General features: G+C 42.1%; 1 protein-coding gene across 1 annotated transcript; it reads left to right on the top strand.

The window, feature by feature from the left end:
• The first annotated feature begins 1,279 nt into the window (after positions 1-1,279).
• Positions 1,280-19,898, top strand: LOC311121825 (protein phosphatase 1 regulatory subunit 1C-like). The gene is made up of 6 exons (XM_084196266.1): positions 1,280-1,472; positions 2,845-2,911; positions 13,248-13,279; positions 13,536-13,602; positions 16,853-17,032; positions 18,944-19,898. The coding sequence occupies exons 1-6, from the start codon at positions 1,392-1,394 to the stop codon at positions 19,072-19,074; spliced, it is 558 nt and encodes a 185-aa protein (XP_084052392.1). The 5' UTR covers positions 1,280-1,391; the 3' UTR covers positions 19,075-19,898.
• Positions 19,899-20,054: the final 156 nt, after the last annotated feature.

The raw sequence follows: 20,054 nt of genomic DNA, 5'->3' as shown, positions 1-20,054 counted from the left end.
CTGAGTAGACCGATGTATTAAACTTCTGTGTTTAGTTAGAACTCAGGTGAAATCTATTAAAACGCAGATTTTTGGTGGGTCTGCGTTTCGAAAAGGTTTTGAATTTGAAAGCTAACGCAACCCCCGATCTGAATTATGAGGATAAATGGTGATTGGCGTTAGTGTCCCATTCCGAAATTGACCCAGGGCTTCCCCACTCGGACCCGATATGCACAAATACATTTATTTAACATGAACCAGGTTTCCAGCCAACCTTTATGCGAGTAAAGTACATGTTGGATATTTTATTTTACGACAGGCCTGATGGCAACAACACATTTGTAGGTCAACTTTCCAAATGTCAACAAAATACTATAAAAGTAGCCCACTGGGCACAGACGTAATTTCAACGTTTAGTTTTGATTTACATTTAGTAGTTGTCAACTAACATGAATTCAACTCAATATTCTCCGTTTATATATATGAGTGAGAAAATATGAATTGTTACTAATTTGTAAACTAGGACATGCCTGGAGGATTGAGAATTTTTCAGTTCCCTCCACTGTCTCAAGGTTCACATACCACTCAGGAAATGAGAGCGGGAGAGAGAAAGAAGTATGGAGGAAGATAGAGAAGGGGGGGTCAGTGGCTTCCTGAACTTGGGTTATCAATATTTAACATTGCACCTGCCTGGTCCCTTAGGGGGATTATATTGCACTTCTGGGCCGTGGTGTCATGATACCCAGAGAGAGACAGAGGGAGGGGGGAAGAGAGATAGGAGACTCAGACTGGCCTGTGGCTTTTATCAAAGATTGAACACTCGACCCAGCAGAGGCTAAAGAGCACGCTGTTGGTCTGTCTGAGTTGAGGGCTGGGGGACAAGGGAGACTGACTGTGGCTGGTAAAGTAGTGGACTGGACACTAGAGGAGTGTGTCATTGCTTGTCTATTTGTATATTTTCTTAAATTCCGTTCCTTACTAGTTTTGTGTGTTGGGTATATGTTGTGAAATTGTTAGATATTACTGCACTGTCGGAGCTAGCACAAGCATTTCGCTGCACCCGCTATAACATCTGCTAAACGTGTATGTGACAAATACAATTTGATTTGATTTGAGGTTGTGGACTGCATCTCTCTATAAAGTAGTGGACTGGACACTAGAGGAGTGTGTGAGGTTGTGGAGTGCATCGCTCTGTCTCTCTTGCTCTTGTTCTCTCTCTCCAACGGGGGGAGAGGCAGGCTGGGCTGGGCTGTCCGCTAAAGCTATCCCAGGGCTCATAAGGAAGGGGGGAGGAACAGAAGAGAAGAGAGGCTGCTGCTTTGTGCAGCTGCTCCCAACACAGTCCCCTCTTCCTCTCGTTCTCTTACTTTCCCTCTCTCCTCTATCTTTCTTTCTCTCTATCCTCTCAAAACATGGAGCCCAACAGTCCTAAGAAGATCCAGTTTTCTGTACCTGTCTTTCAGAGTCAGCTGGACCCTCAGGCATCGGAGCATGTGAGTAAAAACATTTACTTCTACATGATGATGACATGGTAATAAATGTGACTACCATTATGACATGGTAATAGTAATGTGATGGTGGGCTCGCTGAAACAGTGGGGGGCTTAGCCCTGTGAGACCCAAGCATTTTTTATAATATTTTTTTGCAAGACTTACAAAATTCCCATAGCTCTGGCTCAGAATGTTTTTCTCGCTCTTTTTTTTCTTCTACATAGTCACTACATCTTAGAGAAGACAGGACACACAACAAATGCTAATAAGAAATACATCTGGGTCTAAGGCGATGAACTATGTAGTGTTTGACATGAGTTTAAGACCTGTTGCATTTTTGCAACCCGGGGATCTCACAGGGTTAAAAGGGCTAGCTTCTCTTGACACTGACTGGCAGAAGAAGCTTTACTTTGATCGTGTTATGCCTGTGTGGGAAACCTCTTTTATGTCATGGACAATGGTGAACTCCTTGAAAGATGAATGAAGGCTTGTCTTTCCCGTCCACTTTCTGGAATTATTTGTCACAATCTTAGTTGCCTAGACTTTATTGCAACGTCTTGAGTGAATATTGGGAAATAAGTATAGTGCCAGACTAAACTATTTCCTGTATCCTTATTTGTCACTATGTGATTTTAGAAAGATAGCTTCATCCAAAGCTTTGGCCAACCACTCCCACTCCCCCCACCACCACCATCTCCACACCCACCCTTCTCCCTAACCTAGACCATTGATTTTATAGACACTGAACTCTAGTCTACCACTTTGTAAAACATGCACACACAGCAGTGACTGGTGCTTCTTCTGTATCCAGCTATCCTCAGCACCACACATTAACTCAACATTTTCCCTGTCCTTTTTTGTCCTGTTCTGTCCTGCCCTGTCCTGTCTCTCTGCCCTGTCCCCCTGTCCTGCCCTGTCCTGTCTCTCTGTCCTGTCCCCCTGTCCTGCCCTGTCCTGTCTCTCTGCCCTGTCTCTCTGCCCTGTCCCCCTGTCCTGCCCTGTCCTGTCTCTCTGCCCTGTCTCTCTGCCCTGTCCCCCTGTCCTGCCCTGTCCTGTCTCTCTGCCCTGTCTCTCTGCCCTGTCCCCCTGTCCTGCCCTGTCCTGTCTCTCTGCCCTGTCCCCCTGTCCTGTCCTATCCCACCCTGTCCTGTTGTATCCCGTCATGTCCTGTCTCCCTGTCCTGTCCCCCTGTCCTGCCCTGTCCTGTCTCTCTGCCCTGTCCCCCTGTCCTGTCCTATCCCACCCTGTCCTGTTGTATCCCGTCATGTCCTGTCTCCCTGTCCTGTCCCCCTGTCCTGACCTGTCCCCCTGTCCTGTCCTATCCCACCCTGTCCTATACCACCCTGTCCCACCCTGTCCTTTCTCTCCCTAACAGATCCGTAAGAGGAGACCTACACCAGCCACCCATGCCATCTATCTTCCACCAGACCTAACTGCAGCAGGTAAGATGCTTATCCTGTGTGAGGAACAGGGTTGGGGTCAATTCCTTTTAATCTCATTCAATTCAGGAAATAGACATTCCAATTCCAATTGCCCTCAATGAAAAGTAGTGAAAATTGAATTTCTGTAATTTCCTGTATTGAAATGGAATGTGTGGCCTGAATGTTGCCAAGCTACACTCCTCATGACTCTTAAACTGTCATGGAAATTATGTGTGTCTTCATGTGACAACTGTTTGGTTTTTGTTTTGTTATGCTCCGGTTAAGGGTCGTTTGAATTTGGAGACTTTTTGTTTGTGCCCAACTTGCTCATTATTGATAATGAGAAAGATGAACACCATTAAATGGCTTGCTGTCAGTATGTAAATACTCTTTAAGTGTTTTCTTTCCGATCTGTCTGTTGACATTCAATGAAGAGCTGTGGGATATAGAGGAGTTATGTAAATACGGGTTGAATGAAGGCTCCAGACTATTCTTGTGGGCTACACAAAATGGAGTGTTAAACTATAAGATGTCTGGGGAGAGAATGATGGATGGAGGGTGATATCAGCCCTAGTGAATGGAAGTAAGGAGAAGAGTGTAAAAAAGAAAGAGGCAAGGCGAGTGTTTTGTCTTTGTTGTGTCATCGTGAGCCCATGAAACAGTGAGAGCGGAATCTAACCTTGAGTGAGAGATCCAGAACATAGAGGGTCACAATGTGATATCAGCACAAATACCTTCCCTGTGGCGTCAGCATATGGAGACTGCAGCACTGCACAGCTATAGTCACAACACAGCCACAGTTTACAGCTCAGCCTCCAGCACAGCCTGCTACCTAGCCACACTCACAGCCCATACCCTAGCAGATTGCAGCACAGTCATAGCAAAAGCTGCGTTGTCCACACTCTGGTCCTCCCCACTGCTTTTGAAAGGTCATCATGGAGTAAGACCAGAGTGCCAAAGAAAGCTCCCAGGTATAGCTGTGGATGACACTGAAACAGTGAAAAGAGACCAGCAGGACTAAACAAGAGATGGGTGGTCTGTAAAAGAAAGTACAGTAGCTGTCTGTAATCAAACACTGGTATGTTTTACACTTCAAACCTGATAGATAGCAGAGATTCAACCTTCAACAACATGACACACACCAATCTACCAACCATTTCCTTATCAAATCAAATCAAATCACATTTTATTTGTCACATACACGTGTTTAGCAGATGTTATTGCGGGTGTAGCAAAATGCTTGTGCTTCTAGCTCCGACAGTGCTGTAATGTCTAACAAGTAATATCTAACAATTTCACAACATATACCCAATACCCACAAATCTAAGTAAGGAATGGAATTAAGAATATATACATATATGGACGAGCAATGACAGAGCGGCATGGACTAAGATACAGTAGAATATTATAGAATACAGTACAGTGGGGGAAAAAAGTATTTAGTTAGCCACCAATTGTGCAAGTTCTCCCACTTAAAAAGATGAGAGAGGCCTGTAATTTTCATCGTAGGTACACATCAACTATGACAGACAAATTGATAAAAAGACATCCAGAAAATCACATTGTAGGATTTTTAATGAATTTATTTGCAAATTATGGTGGAAAATAAGTATTTGGTCACCTACAAACAAGCAAGATTTCTGGCTCTCACAGACCTGTAACCTCTTCTTTAAGAGGCTCCTCTGTCCTCCACTCGTTACCTGTATTAATGGCACTTGTTTGAACTTGTTATCAGTATAAAAGACACCTGTCCACAACCTCAAACAGTCACACTCCAAACTCCACTATGGCCAAGACCAAAGAGCTGTCAAAGGACACCAGAAACAAAATTGTAGACCTGCACCAGGCTGGGAAGACTGAATCTGCAATAGGTAAGCAGCTTGGTTTGAAGAAATCAACTGTGGGAGCAATTATTAGGAAATGGAAGACATACAAGACCACTGATAATCTCCCTCGATCTGGGGCTCCACGCAAGATCTCACCCCGTGGGGTCAAAATGATCACAAGAACAGTGAGCAAAAATCCCAGAACCACACGGGGGGACCTAGTGAATGACCTGCAGAGAGCTGGGACCAAAGTAACAAAGCCTACCATCAGTAACACACTACGCCGCCAGGGACTCAAATCCTGCAGTGCCAGACGTGTCCCCCTGCTTAAGCCAGTACATGTCCAGGCCCGTCTGAAGTTTGCTAGAGTGCATTTGGATGATCCAGAAGAGGATTGGGAGAATGTCATATGGTCAGATGAAACCAAAATATAACTTTTTGGTAAAAACTCAACTCGTCGTGTTTGAAAGACAAAGAATGCTGAGTTGCATCCAAAGAACACCATACCTACTGTGAAGCATGGGGGTGAAAACATCATGCTTTGGGGCTGTTTTTCTGCAAAGGGACCAGGACGACTGATCCGTGTAAAGGAAAGAATGAATGGGGCCATGTATCGTGAGATTTTGAGTGAAAACCTCCTTCCATCAGCAAGGGCATTGAAGATGAAACGTGGCTGGGTCTTTCAGCATGACAATGATCCCAAACACACCGCCCGGGCAACGAAGGAGTGGCTTCGTAAGAAGCATTTCAAGGTCCTGGAGTGGCCTAGCCAGTCTCCAGATCTCAACCCCATAGAAAATCTTTGGAGGGAGTTGAAAGTCTGTGTTGCCCAGCGACAGCCCCAAAACATCACTGCTCTAGAGGAGATCTGCATGGAGGAATGGTCCAAAATACCAGCAACAGTGTGTGAAAACCTTGTGAAGACTTACAGAAAACGTTTGACCTGTGTCATTGCCAACAAAGGGTATATAACAAAGTATTGAGAAACTTTTGTTATTGACCAAATACTTATTTTCAACCATAATTTGCAAATAAATTCATAAAAAATCCTACAATGTGATTTTCTGGATTTTTTTTAAGTGGGAGAACTTGCACAATTGGTGGCTGACTAAATACTTTTTTCCCCACTGTATATACATATGAGATGAGTAATGCAAGAGATGTAAACATTATTAAAGTGACTAGTGTTCCATTTCTTAAAGTGGCCAGTGATTTCAATAGGCAGCAACAGCCTCTAATGTGCTAGTGATGGCTATTTAACAGTCTGATGGCCTTGAGATATAAGCTGTTTTTCATTCTCTCGGTCCCAGCTTATGTTGCATGTGGAAGGCAGTGAGATCAGATGTTTCTGGCCTCCAGGGTAAAGCTTGGTTCATTAGCATCATCAACACACTGTTGGTGACCTTGACCTTTACCCCATGTGACTTGATTGTGTGATCATGGCCAAACATACATCTCCACACGCATGGCCCAGCTGCCCACCACGTCCCAGCCTGCTGTACAGCCCAGTATAGAAGGCATGCAAAAACCCACCCAGACACACTGTTCAGGCCTCCCAGTACAGAACAGAAAGGCATGCAAGCAGAGCTCCCAGTCAGGCATCATGGTCATACTCACCATCACGTCACTGAGGGGAACAGGATGTGAATGGTTATCATTATCGTTATGTCATGACATGAGATAGTGTTGTTGTATCTGACCGCTGCTCCTCATGTCATAACCTGACACAGCCTGGCTGGCCACATATCTTACAGCGTACCGGGTTTGATAAATCATCTGTGTGTGTGCGTGTGTGTATTTGTGTGTGTATTTGTGTGCATGTGCTGGGCGGCCTGAACAGTGTGTGTATGTGTTTGTGTGTCTGGTGGATTTTTGCAGGCCTTGCACGCGCGCATGCGCGTGTGTGTGTTTGCGTCTGTGTCTAGAAAGAGAGGTTTGAAAGATAATCAGTATGTACAGGTTGCATTTCTACCAATTGTACTGAATCATCAGTATGAACGTACAGGTTTTATTTATCCCATTGTACTGAATCATCAGTATGAACATAAAGGTTTTATTTATCCCATTGTACTGAATCATCAGTATGAACATACAGGTTTTATTTATCCCATTGTACTGAATCATCAGTATGAACGGACAGGTTTTATTTATCCCATTGTACTGAATCATCAGTATGAACGTACAGGTTTTATTTATCCCATTGTACTGAATCATCAGTATGAACGGACAGGTTTTATTTATCCCATTTACTGAATCATCAGTATGAACGGACAGGTTTTATTTATCCCATTGTACTGAATCATCAGTATGAACGGACAGGTTTTATTTATCCCATTGTACTGAATCATCAGTATGAACGGACAGGTTTTATTTATCCCATTGTACTGAATCATCAGTATGAACGGACAGGTTTGATTTATCCCGTTGTACTGAATCATCAGTATCAACGTACAGGTTTTATTTATCCCGTTGTACTGAATCTTCAGTATGAACGGACAGGTTTTATTTATCCCATTATACTGAATCATCAGTATGAACGGACAGGTTTTATTTATCCCATTGTACTGAATCATCAGTATGAACGGACAGGTTTTATTTATCCCATTGTACTGAATCATCAGTATGAACGTACAGGTTTTATTTATCCCATTGTACTGAATCATCAGTATGAACGGACAGGTTTTATTTATCCCATTTACTGAATCATCAGTATGAACGGACAGGTTTTATTTATCCCATTGTACTGAATCATCAGTATGAACGGACAGGTTTTATTTATCCCATTGTACTGAATCATCAGTATGAACGGACAGGTTTTATTTATCCCATTGTACTGAATCATCAGTATGAACGGACAGGTTTGATTTATCCCGTTGTACTGAATCATCAGTATCAACGTACAGGTTTTATTTATCCCGTTGTACTGAATCTTCAGTATGAACGGACAGGTTTTATTTATCCCATTATACTGAATCATCAGTATGAACGGACAGGTTTTATTTATCCCATTGTACTGAATCATCAGTATGAACGGACAGGTTTTATTTATCCCATTGTACTGAATCATCAGTATGAATGGACAGGTTTTATTTATCCCATTATACTGAATCATCAGTATGAACGGACAGGTTTGATTTATCCCGTTGTACTGAATCATCAGTATCAACGTACAGGTTTTATTTATCGCGTTGTACTGAATCTTCAGTATGAACGGACAGGTTTGATTTATCCCGTTGTACTGAATCATCAGTATCAACGTACAGGTTTTATTTATCCCGTTGTACTGAATCTTCAGTATGAATGGACAGGTTTTATTTATCCCATTATACTGAATCATCAGTATGAACGGACAGGTTTTATTTATCCCATTGTACTGAATCATCAGTATGAACGGACAGGTTTTATTTATCCCATTCTACTGAATCATCAGTATGAATGGACAGGTTTTATTTATCCCATTATACTGAATCATCAGTATGAACGGACAGGTTTGATTTATCCCGTTGTACTGAATCATCAGTATCAACGTATAGGTTTTATTTATCGCGTTGTACTGAATCTTCAGTATGAACGGACAGGTTTTATTTATCCCATTATACTGAATCATCAGTATGAACGGACAGGTTTTATTTATCCCATTGTACTGAATCATCAGTATGAACGGACAGGTTTGATTTATCCCGTTGTACTGAATCATCAGTATCAACGTACAGGTTTTATTTATCCCGTTGTACTGAATCTTCAGTATGAACGGACAGGTTTTATTTATCCCATTATACTGAATCATCAGTATGAACGGACAGGTTTTATTTATCCCATTGTACTGAATCATCAGTATGAACGGACAGGTTTTATTTATCCCATTGTACTGAATCATCAGTATGAATGGACAGGTTTTATTTATCCCATTATACTGAATCATCAGTATGAACGGACAGGTTTGATTTATCCCGTTATACTGAATCATCAGTATGAACGGACAGGTTTTATTTATCCCATTGTACTGAATCATCAGTATGAACGGACAGGTTTTATTTATCCCATTCTACTGAATAATCAGTATGAATGGACAGGTTTTATTTATCCCATTATACTGAATCATCAGTATGAACGGACAGGTTTGATTTATCCCGTTGTACTGAATCATCAGTATCAACGTATAGGTTTTATTTATCGCGTTGTACTGAATCTTCAGTATGAACGGACAGGTTTTATTTATCCCATTATACTGAATCATCAGTATGAACGGACAAGTTTTTTTTTTTTTTTTTTTACATTTTTAGTCATTTGCAGACGCTCTTATCCAGAGCGACTTACAGTTAGTGAGTGCATACATTTTCATGCTGGCCCCCCGTGGGAAATGAACCCACAACCCTGGCGTTGCAAGCGCCATGCTCTACCAACAGTATCAACGTACAGGTTTTATTTATCCCGTTGTACTGAATCATCAGTATGAACGTACAGGTTTTATTTATCCCATTGTACTGAATCATCAGTATGAACGGACAGGTTTTATTTATCCCATTGTACTGAATCATCAGTATGAACGGACAGGTTTTATTTATCCCATTGTACTGAATCATCAGTATGAACGGACAGGTTTGATTTATCCCGTTGTACTGAATCATCAGTATCAACGTACAGGTTTTATTTATCGCGTTGTACTGAATCTTCAGTATGAACGGACAGGTTTTATTTATCCCATTGTACTGAATCATCAGTATGAACGGACATGTTTTATTTATCCCATTGTACTGAATCATCAGTATGAACGGACAGGTTTTATTTATCCCATTGTACTGAATCATCAGTATGAACGTACAGGTTTTATTTATCCCATTGTACTGAATCATCAGTATGAACGGACAGGTTTTATTTATCCCATTGTACTGAATCATCAGTATGAACGGACAGGTTTTATTTATCCCATTGTACTGAATCATCAGTATGAACGTACAGGTTTTATTTATCCCATTGTACTGAATCATCAGTATGAACGGACAGGTTTTATTTATCCCATTTACTGAATCATCAGTATGAACGGACAGGTTTTATTTATCCCATTGTACTGAATCATCAGTATGAACGGACAGGTTTTATTTATCCCATTGTACTGAATCATCAGTATGTACGGACAGGTTTTATTTATCCCATTGTACTGAATCATCAGTATGAACGGACAGGTTTTATTTATCCCATTGTACTGAATCATCAGTATGAATGGACAGGTTTTATTTATCCCATTATACTGAATCATCCGTATGAACGGACAGGTTTGATTTATCCCGTTGTACTGAATCATCAGTATCAACGTACAGGTTTTATTTATCGCGTTGTACTGAATCTTCAGTATGAACGGACAGGTTTGATTTATCCCGTTGTACTGAATCATCAGTATCAACGTACAGGTTTTATTTATCCCGTTGTACTGAATCTTCAGTATGAACGGACAGGTTTTATTTATCCCATTATACTGAATCATCAGTATGAACGGACAGGTTTTATTTATCCCATTGTACTGAATCATCAGTATGAATGGACAGGTTTTATTTATCCCATTGTACTGAATCATCAGTATGAATGGACAGGTTTTATTTATCCCATTATACTGAATCATCAGTATGAACGGACAGGTTTGATTTATCCCGTTGTACTGAATCATCAGTATCAACGTACAGGTTTTATTTATCGCGTTGTACTGAATCTTCAGTATGAACGGACAGGTTTTATTTATCCCATTATACTGAATCATCAGTATGAACGGAGAATTTTTTTTTTTTTTTTTAAACATTTTTAGTCATTTAGCAGACGCTCTTATCCAGAGCGACTTACAGTTAGTGAGTGCATACATTTTCATGCTGGCCCCCCGTGGGAAATGAACCCACAACCCTGGCGTTGCAAGCGCCATGCTCTACCAACAGTATCAACGTACAGGTTTTATTTATCCCATTGTACTGAATCATCAGTATGAACGGACAGGTTCTATTTATCCCATTGTGCAGAGGAAGGGAAAGGGTTGGTACTGTTAATTGATGGAGGGTGTGCTGGCCCATATTCTCCTCAGAGAGAGTTTCTGGCAGAGAGTAAGGGGTGTTCTTGGCTACGTCTCAAATAGCACCCTATTCCCTTTATAGTGCACTACTATTGACCAGGGCCCATAAGGATCTGGTCAAAAATAGTGCATCATGTAGGGAATAGGGTGCCAATGTGGGACGTCCCTGTCTCAGTGACAAACCAGCTAACCCAAATCTACTGGGTGGCAATTAAATTGTCTGACAGAAGCCAGGCGCAGGCCCTTCATCCAGGAGCCAGTTTAGAGGCATTACATTGTCAGAATGGCGTACGTGTGTGTTGCATCACAGACCCAGGTTGCCTTTCTTTTTATCCATTGATTTCTTCATCCTTGGCTGGGTGCATGTATTTCTGTCTCCTCAGTGCCAGGTCTGTGTTTTATGGCAGGCATAGGTAACCACTGCCAATGGGACAGCTCTGTTCCCACCATGACCATGGTTCTATTCCTCCCTCCATTCCGCCATCCCTCTATCCTCTATTCTCTATGTCTCCAGTTTTCTCCAGCCTAGTTGTCTCGTCAAGCTCTTTGCTTAGTTGATAGTGTTGATGCTATCTGGCCTTTTACCATTACATTATCCTGAGAGATCCCATTGGGAGTTACTGGCTGTGTGCTGTGAATGGGAATGGATGGTGTGCTGTAGTGTAGTCGAGTGAAACTTGTTTTGCTCAACTGTTTGTGTATGTGGACTGCATACTGTAGGAGGTGTGCGTGGGACCCTATTCATTCACAGCCATTATTTAAGCTACAAGCAGCTCTTTGTCTTGCTGATATTTCCCTGTGAATGTCATCTGAACTGTCTCTCTTCGATAGAGGCCTATTCTGAAAGTTAATACTGAACCTTACTGTAGTGTTTTGTATTGTGTCTCTGGATTATTGTGTGTCCTGTATCAGAATTTTATCCTTGAGAACCAGATGTACTATCAAGATATTTTGAGCTGCAGTGCCCCATGGCTTTAATTTAACACTCTCCCTAACAGAGATAATGTGTGAAACCCATGGACCTGGAATGAGCTAATAAAATATTCTCCCTCTGGACTTTTTAGCTTTATATAAGGTTTACTGTTGATTTCCCATCAGCTCTTCAACTCTCTACTAGTGTGTAAAAACAGCTGGTCAGTTCCCTTGGACCCAGACCCAGTAGTATGATGACTGGTGTCCTATAACAGTGGCTGGATTGAAGGGTGTCACAGAGGATTTATATAGTATTATAGATGCCTTATAAAGTGTCATAGCAGCCTTACATGACGCCAGGGAATGCCAGTGCTATTTTCCCCTGCCCACTACAGCGGCGACTGTGACATCATCACCCTCCCATCAGCCTCCCATGCCCGTAGGCTTGATGGTCCGAGACACACTGACTTCATTCAGCTATTGTTGTGAGGTGATGCTTTATATGGTAGTAACAGGCTGATAATGTGCTCCGCATGTTTTGCTGCTGCCTTTAGTTCATGTACTGTGTTGGCCTTAGAAAACAACAAGTTTAGCTGTTTGTAGTCACATCCAATGCTCGTCTGTTGTTCAGTGCCATTCATACAACCACTTGGTCATGTTAATGTGCTCCACATGTTTTGATGTATGTCTTCAGTTCATGTACAGTGTTGGCCACAGAGAACAACATACAGATGTAGGATCTTAATTTGACCTATATATTTCACAGCAAAATAATCCTGCAGCAACAGGATTTGAACATTTAGTCGAGAATGTTGCTTGATCGGTGGTTAGGCTATTAGCTGGTCAAAGGTAGGCTGCATAAAAAATACAATACTGTTAACATAACCTTGTGTTAGTGTGGGTTTTCAGTGAGTTTATGTAAATCACAAAGCTCATCTGCATTTCCTGCAGTCCAGAAAAATTCTTAGCAACAAAAGTGTGATCAAATGAAGATCCAGCATCTGTACAATACAGGGCTCATGTGTTGCCCCATGCTATTCATTCAACAAGATAGTCATGTTAATGTGCTTCACATGTTTGTGCTATCTTCCGTTTATGCACTACAAACGTCATGGAGCTGAATTCAGTCTGTTGTCCAGTGCCATTCATTCAATAACTTGGTCAGTGAGTTATTGGTGTTTTGCTCAAGCTGTGATGTTCATGGTGATAGAACTCATCCTCTGAACCATATGAATCACCCCTGGTAGTCATTTCTAAGATCAATTTCAATTCAGAGAAATGTCAATGGAGGAGAAGTTAAAGCAATAGAGTGGGTGAGTCACCAGTCAGCCATTACAGCCTGAGGTTAGCAGTGATCTGGACACTGAACCATAAACTCTCTCAGCCATGAGTTCATCATGATGACCATTACAGCTCTCTCACTGTAGTCTAGAATCAATCACATCACACAGGTGAAATACAATGGTACAGCAGAACCTCTAACCGAGGGTTGAGTAATAGCTCCTTAGGCAATTTTATCTAGACTGACAAATGTACTATAACTCATGTCTGCTTTTCTCTCACACAGATGACAAGCAGACTACAAGTCATCAAGGAGAGGTAGGTCACACTGTTTACCTTGCTCTGTTTATAAGCAGAAATAAAAGTCAAAGATAATGTCCCTCAAATGAACAACATTATCAGGATGCTCCCTAGCAGCAGTCTATCGTTCTATGAGGTGGCATGTATATCTGATGCAGTTGTCATTGATTACCTGAGATGACCTGGCTCCTGAAATAGCTTCAGTGAAATGGGATCTCTGCTTGTTGGTTCTCATGCTGTTATTTCTCCCCCCCCTTCCATCTCCCTACACCAGACCCAGAGTGCAGGGGCGTCTCCCGCTCAGAGAAAACACAGCGTCTACACTCCGCCCACCATGAAAGGTACAGGTCCTCACTCACACAATGTTTTCAACACAAACCGTTACATTCACAAGCTCTGCCATCATGGCAGCACAGGTGCCATTGGTTCATATTCTCCTTTTAATCTGGAGAGTAGGAAACACTGGGTGTATTGTCTGTGGTCAGCATTATATTTAAACCGAGCCTACTGAAGCGTGTGACAGAGAGTGACTGACCATACTTGCTGATTCATAGAGGTAGCTATTTCCTGGAGAGGCCATGTCCACTATAAACCTACATTAGATATTGATTGACTGAGAGTTATATCATCCTCCTATTGTAGGTCTCACAAATGGATAGTCAGACAGTGCACAAAGAGAGCTACACCATCCGATCTCTCAAATGGATAGTCGCTAGTCAGGCAGTGCAACAAGGACTATGGGGACAGGAGAAACTAATTTGAGCACAGCATCCTATTCTTGGTCCAATTATATAGCAACAATATTATTGTAGTAATTATTGCAATTTTCATTACAAATTTGGCTTGTTAATTAGGTGGTGGATTAGAATATATCCAACATGGCCCACCTTCCTTAAACAACAACACGGCCAAATAATATATACAATGGCCAAAAGCCTTTAGGCTCAATGGACTTGAATTCAGTTGAATGCTGAATATGCTCCAGTTCAGAGCACAGCAGAAGACCAATTTCTGTTGTAACAGATGGTCAAATAAAGTATTAAAAGCCCAGTGCAGTCAAAAACATGATTTCCCTGTATTTTATATATATATATATATTTCTACACGATGAGGTTGGAATAATATTGTGAAAATTATGATAATGCCATTTTAGTGTAAGAGCTGTTCAAATCAAATCATCAAGTCAAGTTGTATTAGTCAGATGCTTCGTAAACAACAGATGTAGAGACTAACAGTGAAATGCTTACTTATGGGCTCTTCCCAACAATGCACAGAGAAAGAAAATAGAGAAATAATAGGAAAGTAATACCACGTAATAATAAAAGTAATAATAGATAAACAATGAGTAATGATAACTTATACACGGGATACCAGTACCGAGTCAATGTGCAGGGGTACGAGGTAATTGAGGTAGGAATGTACTGTACATATAACTAGGAATAAATTGACTACATTTTTTACATTTTAGTCATTTTAGCAGACGCTCTTATCCACAGCGACTTACAGGAGCAATTAGGGTTAAGTGCCTTGCTTAAGGGCACATCGACAGATTTTTCACCTAGTCGGCTCGGGGATTAGAACCAGCGACCTTTCGGTTACTGGCACAACGCTCTTACCCACTAAGCTACCTGCCGACCCGACTAGGCAACAGGATAGATAATAAACAGTAGCAGCTATGTGATGAGTCAAAATAGTTAGTGCAAAAAGGGTAAATGCAGATAGCCTAGCAGTTAAGAGCATTGGGATAGTAACTGAAAGGTCACTGGTTCGAATCCCAGAGCCGACTGAGTGAAATATCTGTCGATGTGCCCTTAAGCAAGGCACTTAACCCTAATTACTCCTGTAAGTCGCTCTGGATAAGAGCGTCTGCTAAAATGTAAAAAATGTATAGTCTGAGTAGCAATTTGGTTAACAATTTAACACAATTTAGCAGTCTTATGGCTTGGGGGTAGAAGCTGTTCAGGGTCCTGTTGGTTCCAGACTTGGTGCATCGGTACTGCTTGCCGTGTGGTAGCAGAGAGAACAGTCTATGATGGGTGGCTGGAGCCTTTGGCAATTTTTAGGGCCTTCCTCTGATACTGCCTGGTATAGAGGTCCTGGATGGCAGGGAGCTCGGCCCCAGTGATGTTCTGGGCCATCCGCACTACCCTCTGTAGTGCCTTGCTGTCGGATGCCAAGCAGTTGCCATACCAAGCGGTGATGCAGCCAGTCAAGATGCTCTCAATGGTGCAGCTGTAGACATTTTTGAGGATCTGAGGGCCCAAGCCAAATCTTTTCAGCCTCCTGAGGGGGAAGAGGCATTGTCATGCCTTCTTCACGACTTTGTTGGTGTGTTTGGACCGTGATAGATCCTTAGTGATATGGACACCGAGGAACGTTGATGTGAATGGGGGTGTGCTTGGTCGTCCGTTTCCTGTAGTCCACAATCAGTTCCTTTGTCTTGCTGACATTGAGGGAGAGGTTGTTGTCCTGGCACCACACTGCAAGGTCTCTGACCTCCTCCCTATAGGCAGTCTCATCATCATCTGTGATCAGCCCTACCACCGTCGTGTCATCAGCAAACTTAATGATGGTGTTGGAGTCGTGCGTGTCCATGCAGTTGTGAGTGAACAGGGAGTACAGGAGGGGACTAAGCATGCACCCCTGAGGGCCCCCGTGTTGAGGGTCAGCGGTGCGTATGTGTTGTTGCCTACCATCACCACCTTCGGGCGGCCCGTCAGGAAGTCCAGGATCCAGTTGCAGAGGGAGGTGTTCAGTCCCAGGCTCCTTAGTGATGAGCTTGGAGGGCACTATGATGTTGAACCCTGAGTTGTCAATGAGCAGCATTCTCACATAGGTGTTCCTCTTGTCCAGGTGGGAGAGGGCAGTGTGGAGTGCAATATAAATTGTGCCATCTGTGGATCTGTTAGGGCGGTATGCGAAATGGAGTTGGTCCAGGGTGTCTGGGATGATGGTGTTGATGTGAGCCATGACCAGCCTTTCAAAGCATTTCATGGCTACAGATGTGAGTGCTACAGTGCGATAGTCATTTAGACAGGTTACCTTGGCTTCTTGGGCACAGGAACTATGGTGGTCTGCTTGAAACATGTAGGTATTACAGACTGGGTCAGGGAGAGGTTGAAAATGTCAGGGAAGACACTTGCCAGCTGGTCAGCGCAAGCGCTGAGTATGCATCCTGGTAATCCTTGTGAATGTTTACCTGTTTAAAGGTCTTACTGACATCGGCTTTGGAGATTGAAAAACCGCCTGAAATTTCAGCCTGTTTTGGTGGCAGGGAGTTTTGGCCTTCCATGGTGACATCACCATGTGGTAAATAGTTAATTGACTAAAAAGAAAGAGAGTTTCAAACCTCTCTGCCAGTTTTCCCCTCCCCACACAAACCACTCCCAGACAGTCCTAGCAAAATTATTGCTTGAGAAATTGCTCTTCGCTAAGAAGCCTTTTTTGTTAGTTTTTACGATTTTAATTGAAAATTATTACAGTATGGTTACCTAGAAATGATTTGATATTGAGATAAAAATGGCTGAATTGGACCTTTAAAGTTAAGTATTATAGCACCATTTATTTTGGTTTCATACTGTGTGTCCACAGACTGCTCTAGAGGCCATGGTGAGGACAGAGACAGAGACAGCCTGCCTCCTAGCAGACTGCCCCAGTCCCACACAGACACGCTGGCCCTAGCAGAGGAGCTATCAGGGGCCCTGCCACGACTGGCAGACACACCGAGGCGCAAAGACACCCCCTACCAGCACCAGCCTACCTTCACTCCAGGTAAGGACCTCACAGCAACACACTGTACCTGATATGAAAGGCTATAGTCAAGTTGAACTGGACTGTAGCTTATGTGGAAGGCTACAGTCAAATAATGTGGGCCTGGCACAGGGTCGTGTTGTTTCCTTTACAGAACATGTAAAGCTGCAGATACAGCTCACCACTGTGGTTTAGGTTGTGAGGGTGAATGAGTTCACACAGTTAAATCTAGTGGGTCACACATACTGTACTGTCAACAACTTGCGGCTTGATGTTGGTCATAGTTAATCGATATAGACTAAAGTGCTAAAAGATCTCCGTACACATGGATGTCTTCTCTGTGCTGTTGATTAGCTGCAGGGAGGAGTGTTCCAGCCACCTTAACTAACAGATGGTCTGGTCACAGGACAGATTACATTTGACCGCTGTATTGACATAAACAGCATCATACTTACACACACGCATACACACATCAACATCCTCTGTAGCGTATTAGGGCCTTTCTAATCAACCTGGCCCGGGTATCCTGGATGGATATTGACCTCATTCCGTCAGTAGAGGATGCCTGGATGTTCTTCAAAAGTGCTTTCTGTTATATCTAGCCTAGCTGTAGAAGAACGCACATCTGCACAGTTTCACATTGTACATCACTCTGTCGTTTAATGACATGTGCCACTCATTCTGACAACCCATTCATCCGTAAAGCAGCACACTGTCGTAAACCATAACAACGTACAGTACGACGTACAGCACGTCGTACCATACATAACACTTTCCTCTCCATCTTAAATAAGCATGCCCCATTCAAAAAATTCAGAACTAAGAACAGATATAGCCCCTGGTTCACCCCAGACTTGACTGCCCTTGACCAGCACAAAAACATCCTGTGGTGTATTGCATTAGCATCGAACAGCCCCTGCGATATGCAACTTTTCAGGGAAGTCAGGAACCAATATACACAATCAGTTAGGAAAGCAAAGGCTAGCTTTTTCAAACAGAAATTTGCATCCTGTAGCACTAACTCCAAAAAGTTTTGGGACACTGTAAAGTCCATGGAGAATAAAAGCACTTCCTCCCAGCTACCCACTGCACTGAGGCTAGGAAACACTATCACCACCGATAAATCTACGATAATCGAGATTTTCAATAAGCATTTTGCTACGGCTGGCCATGCTTTCCACCTGGCTACCCCTACCCCGGCCACCAGCTCTGCACCCTCCACTGCAACTTGCCCATGCCCATTCCTTTCAGTTCTCTGCTGCAAATGACTGGAACGAACTACAAAAATCTCTGAAGCTGGAGACACTTATCTCCCTCATTAACTTTAAGCATCAGTTGTCAGAGCAGCTTACCGATCACTGCACCTGTACACAGCCCATCTGTAATTAGCCCATCTGTAATTAGCCCACCCAACTACCTCATCCCCATATTGTTATTTACATTGTTATTTATTTTGCTCATTTGCACCCCAGTATCTCTATTTGCACATCATCTTCTGCACATCTATCACTCCAGTGTTAATACTAAATTGTAATTATTTTGCACTATGGCCTATTTATTGCCTTACCTCCATAACTTACTACATTTGCACACACTGTATATAGATTTTCTGTTTTCTATTGTTTTATTGACTGTACATTTTTGTTTATTCCATATGTAACTCTGTGTTGTTGTTTTTATCGCACTGCTTTGCTTTATCTTGGCCAGGTCGCAGTGGTAAATGAGAACTTGTTCTCTACTGGCTTACCTGGTTAAATAAAGGTTAAATAAAAAAAATATAAAAAAAATAGATCAGGACACAGTGTGTGTCTGTGTGAGGAGCTGTTAGAACATACTGCAAGTCTTTCTTAGTTATTGATATCTCTGATATGACTCCAGACAGTCTGCCACATTACCCATGACCCTCCAGCACTCTGTCTGTCCAATTCCCAGTGGTCAAGCTGCTCAAGAGCAAATCAAAGGTCTCCTTCCCTGAGGAGGAGGAAGAGAAGGAGGAGGAGGAGGAGGAGGAGACAGAGGAGGAGGAGGAAGAGAAGGAGGATGAAGATACCAAGAAGAAGTAGGATCCAAAGTGAAGCATGAGGGGCAGACAAACTGTTGGCCATGTTTCTGATGGTTCAAACACATGAATGGGTAATGAACTCTTGGTAAGAGATGATGCTAAACTTTATCAGGTTATAATTTCTAACCAGGGAATCAACTTTATTCAGCCATGCATTGTTGAGATCAAGAAAGGACAATGTCATTCATTTCTCTGTACTGTATCTCAAACTCTTAGTTGGTTATGTATGGTTAAGTATTATTAGATATTGTAATAAGAGAGTATATATGAGACATTTTAACAGCAATACTGACTGTTATGCAGTGAAATTATATCTGGACATTTTTGTTTTTGTTTTCTTTAAACAGAAAATAACATAATACTTCTCATTGTGTCAGTCTCATCATGTAAAAACAATTGCTGATATTTCACATAGATTGACTTCATATTTTTTTAGTATTTTATACTGAAACTGGGCTTGGTATGAATTGTTAGACTTGTGTACCACTCTAAGGTACTGCACAAACAAAGGAGTCCTACAAACAAATGTTTTGCTCACTGGTGTTTTGGAGTGTCTGAGTCCTATCATATGTAGGGCTGATGCATTGCAGATGTGACCAAATAATACAATTCATTATTGAATGAAATGTTGGCAAAACCTGTACATTTCGGATGTCTAATGCATTATGGACATATAGTGGAGCAGAGAAAGATCACCTGCAAATAATATCAATTGTAAAACCCTCTCCTCTCAATGTCAGGCAGGATTATTTTAGTAGGCTAATTGTTATCTCAGCAAATTAATTATGGGAAGATTTCATAACACAAAATAAAATATTTTACCCCTACATGTAGTCAGTGTATTTCTTGTATCAAATAGAGAGGGTGTATGTCAACTACATCACAAGGGGAAAGGAATGCAACAGCATCCCCAAGTGGGTAATATTAGGCACTGCACAACCAATCATGCTCTTATATGGTAGTGTGGGTAACTGTGGGCAA

This window comes from Coregonus lavaretus (genome assembly GCF_964263955.1).
Source record: "Coregonus lavaretus genome assembly, contig: HAP1_SCAFFOLD_2608, whole genome shotgun sequence".
NCBI classification, from domain to species: domain Eukaryota; kingdom Metazoa; phylum Chordata; class Actinopteri; order Salmoniformes; family Salmonidae; genus Coregonus; species Coregonus lavaretus.
The sequence above is the reverse complement of the archived record's forward strand: the minus strand, read 5'-3'. Positions and strand labels throughout refer to the sequence as shown.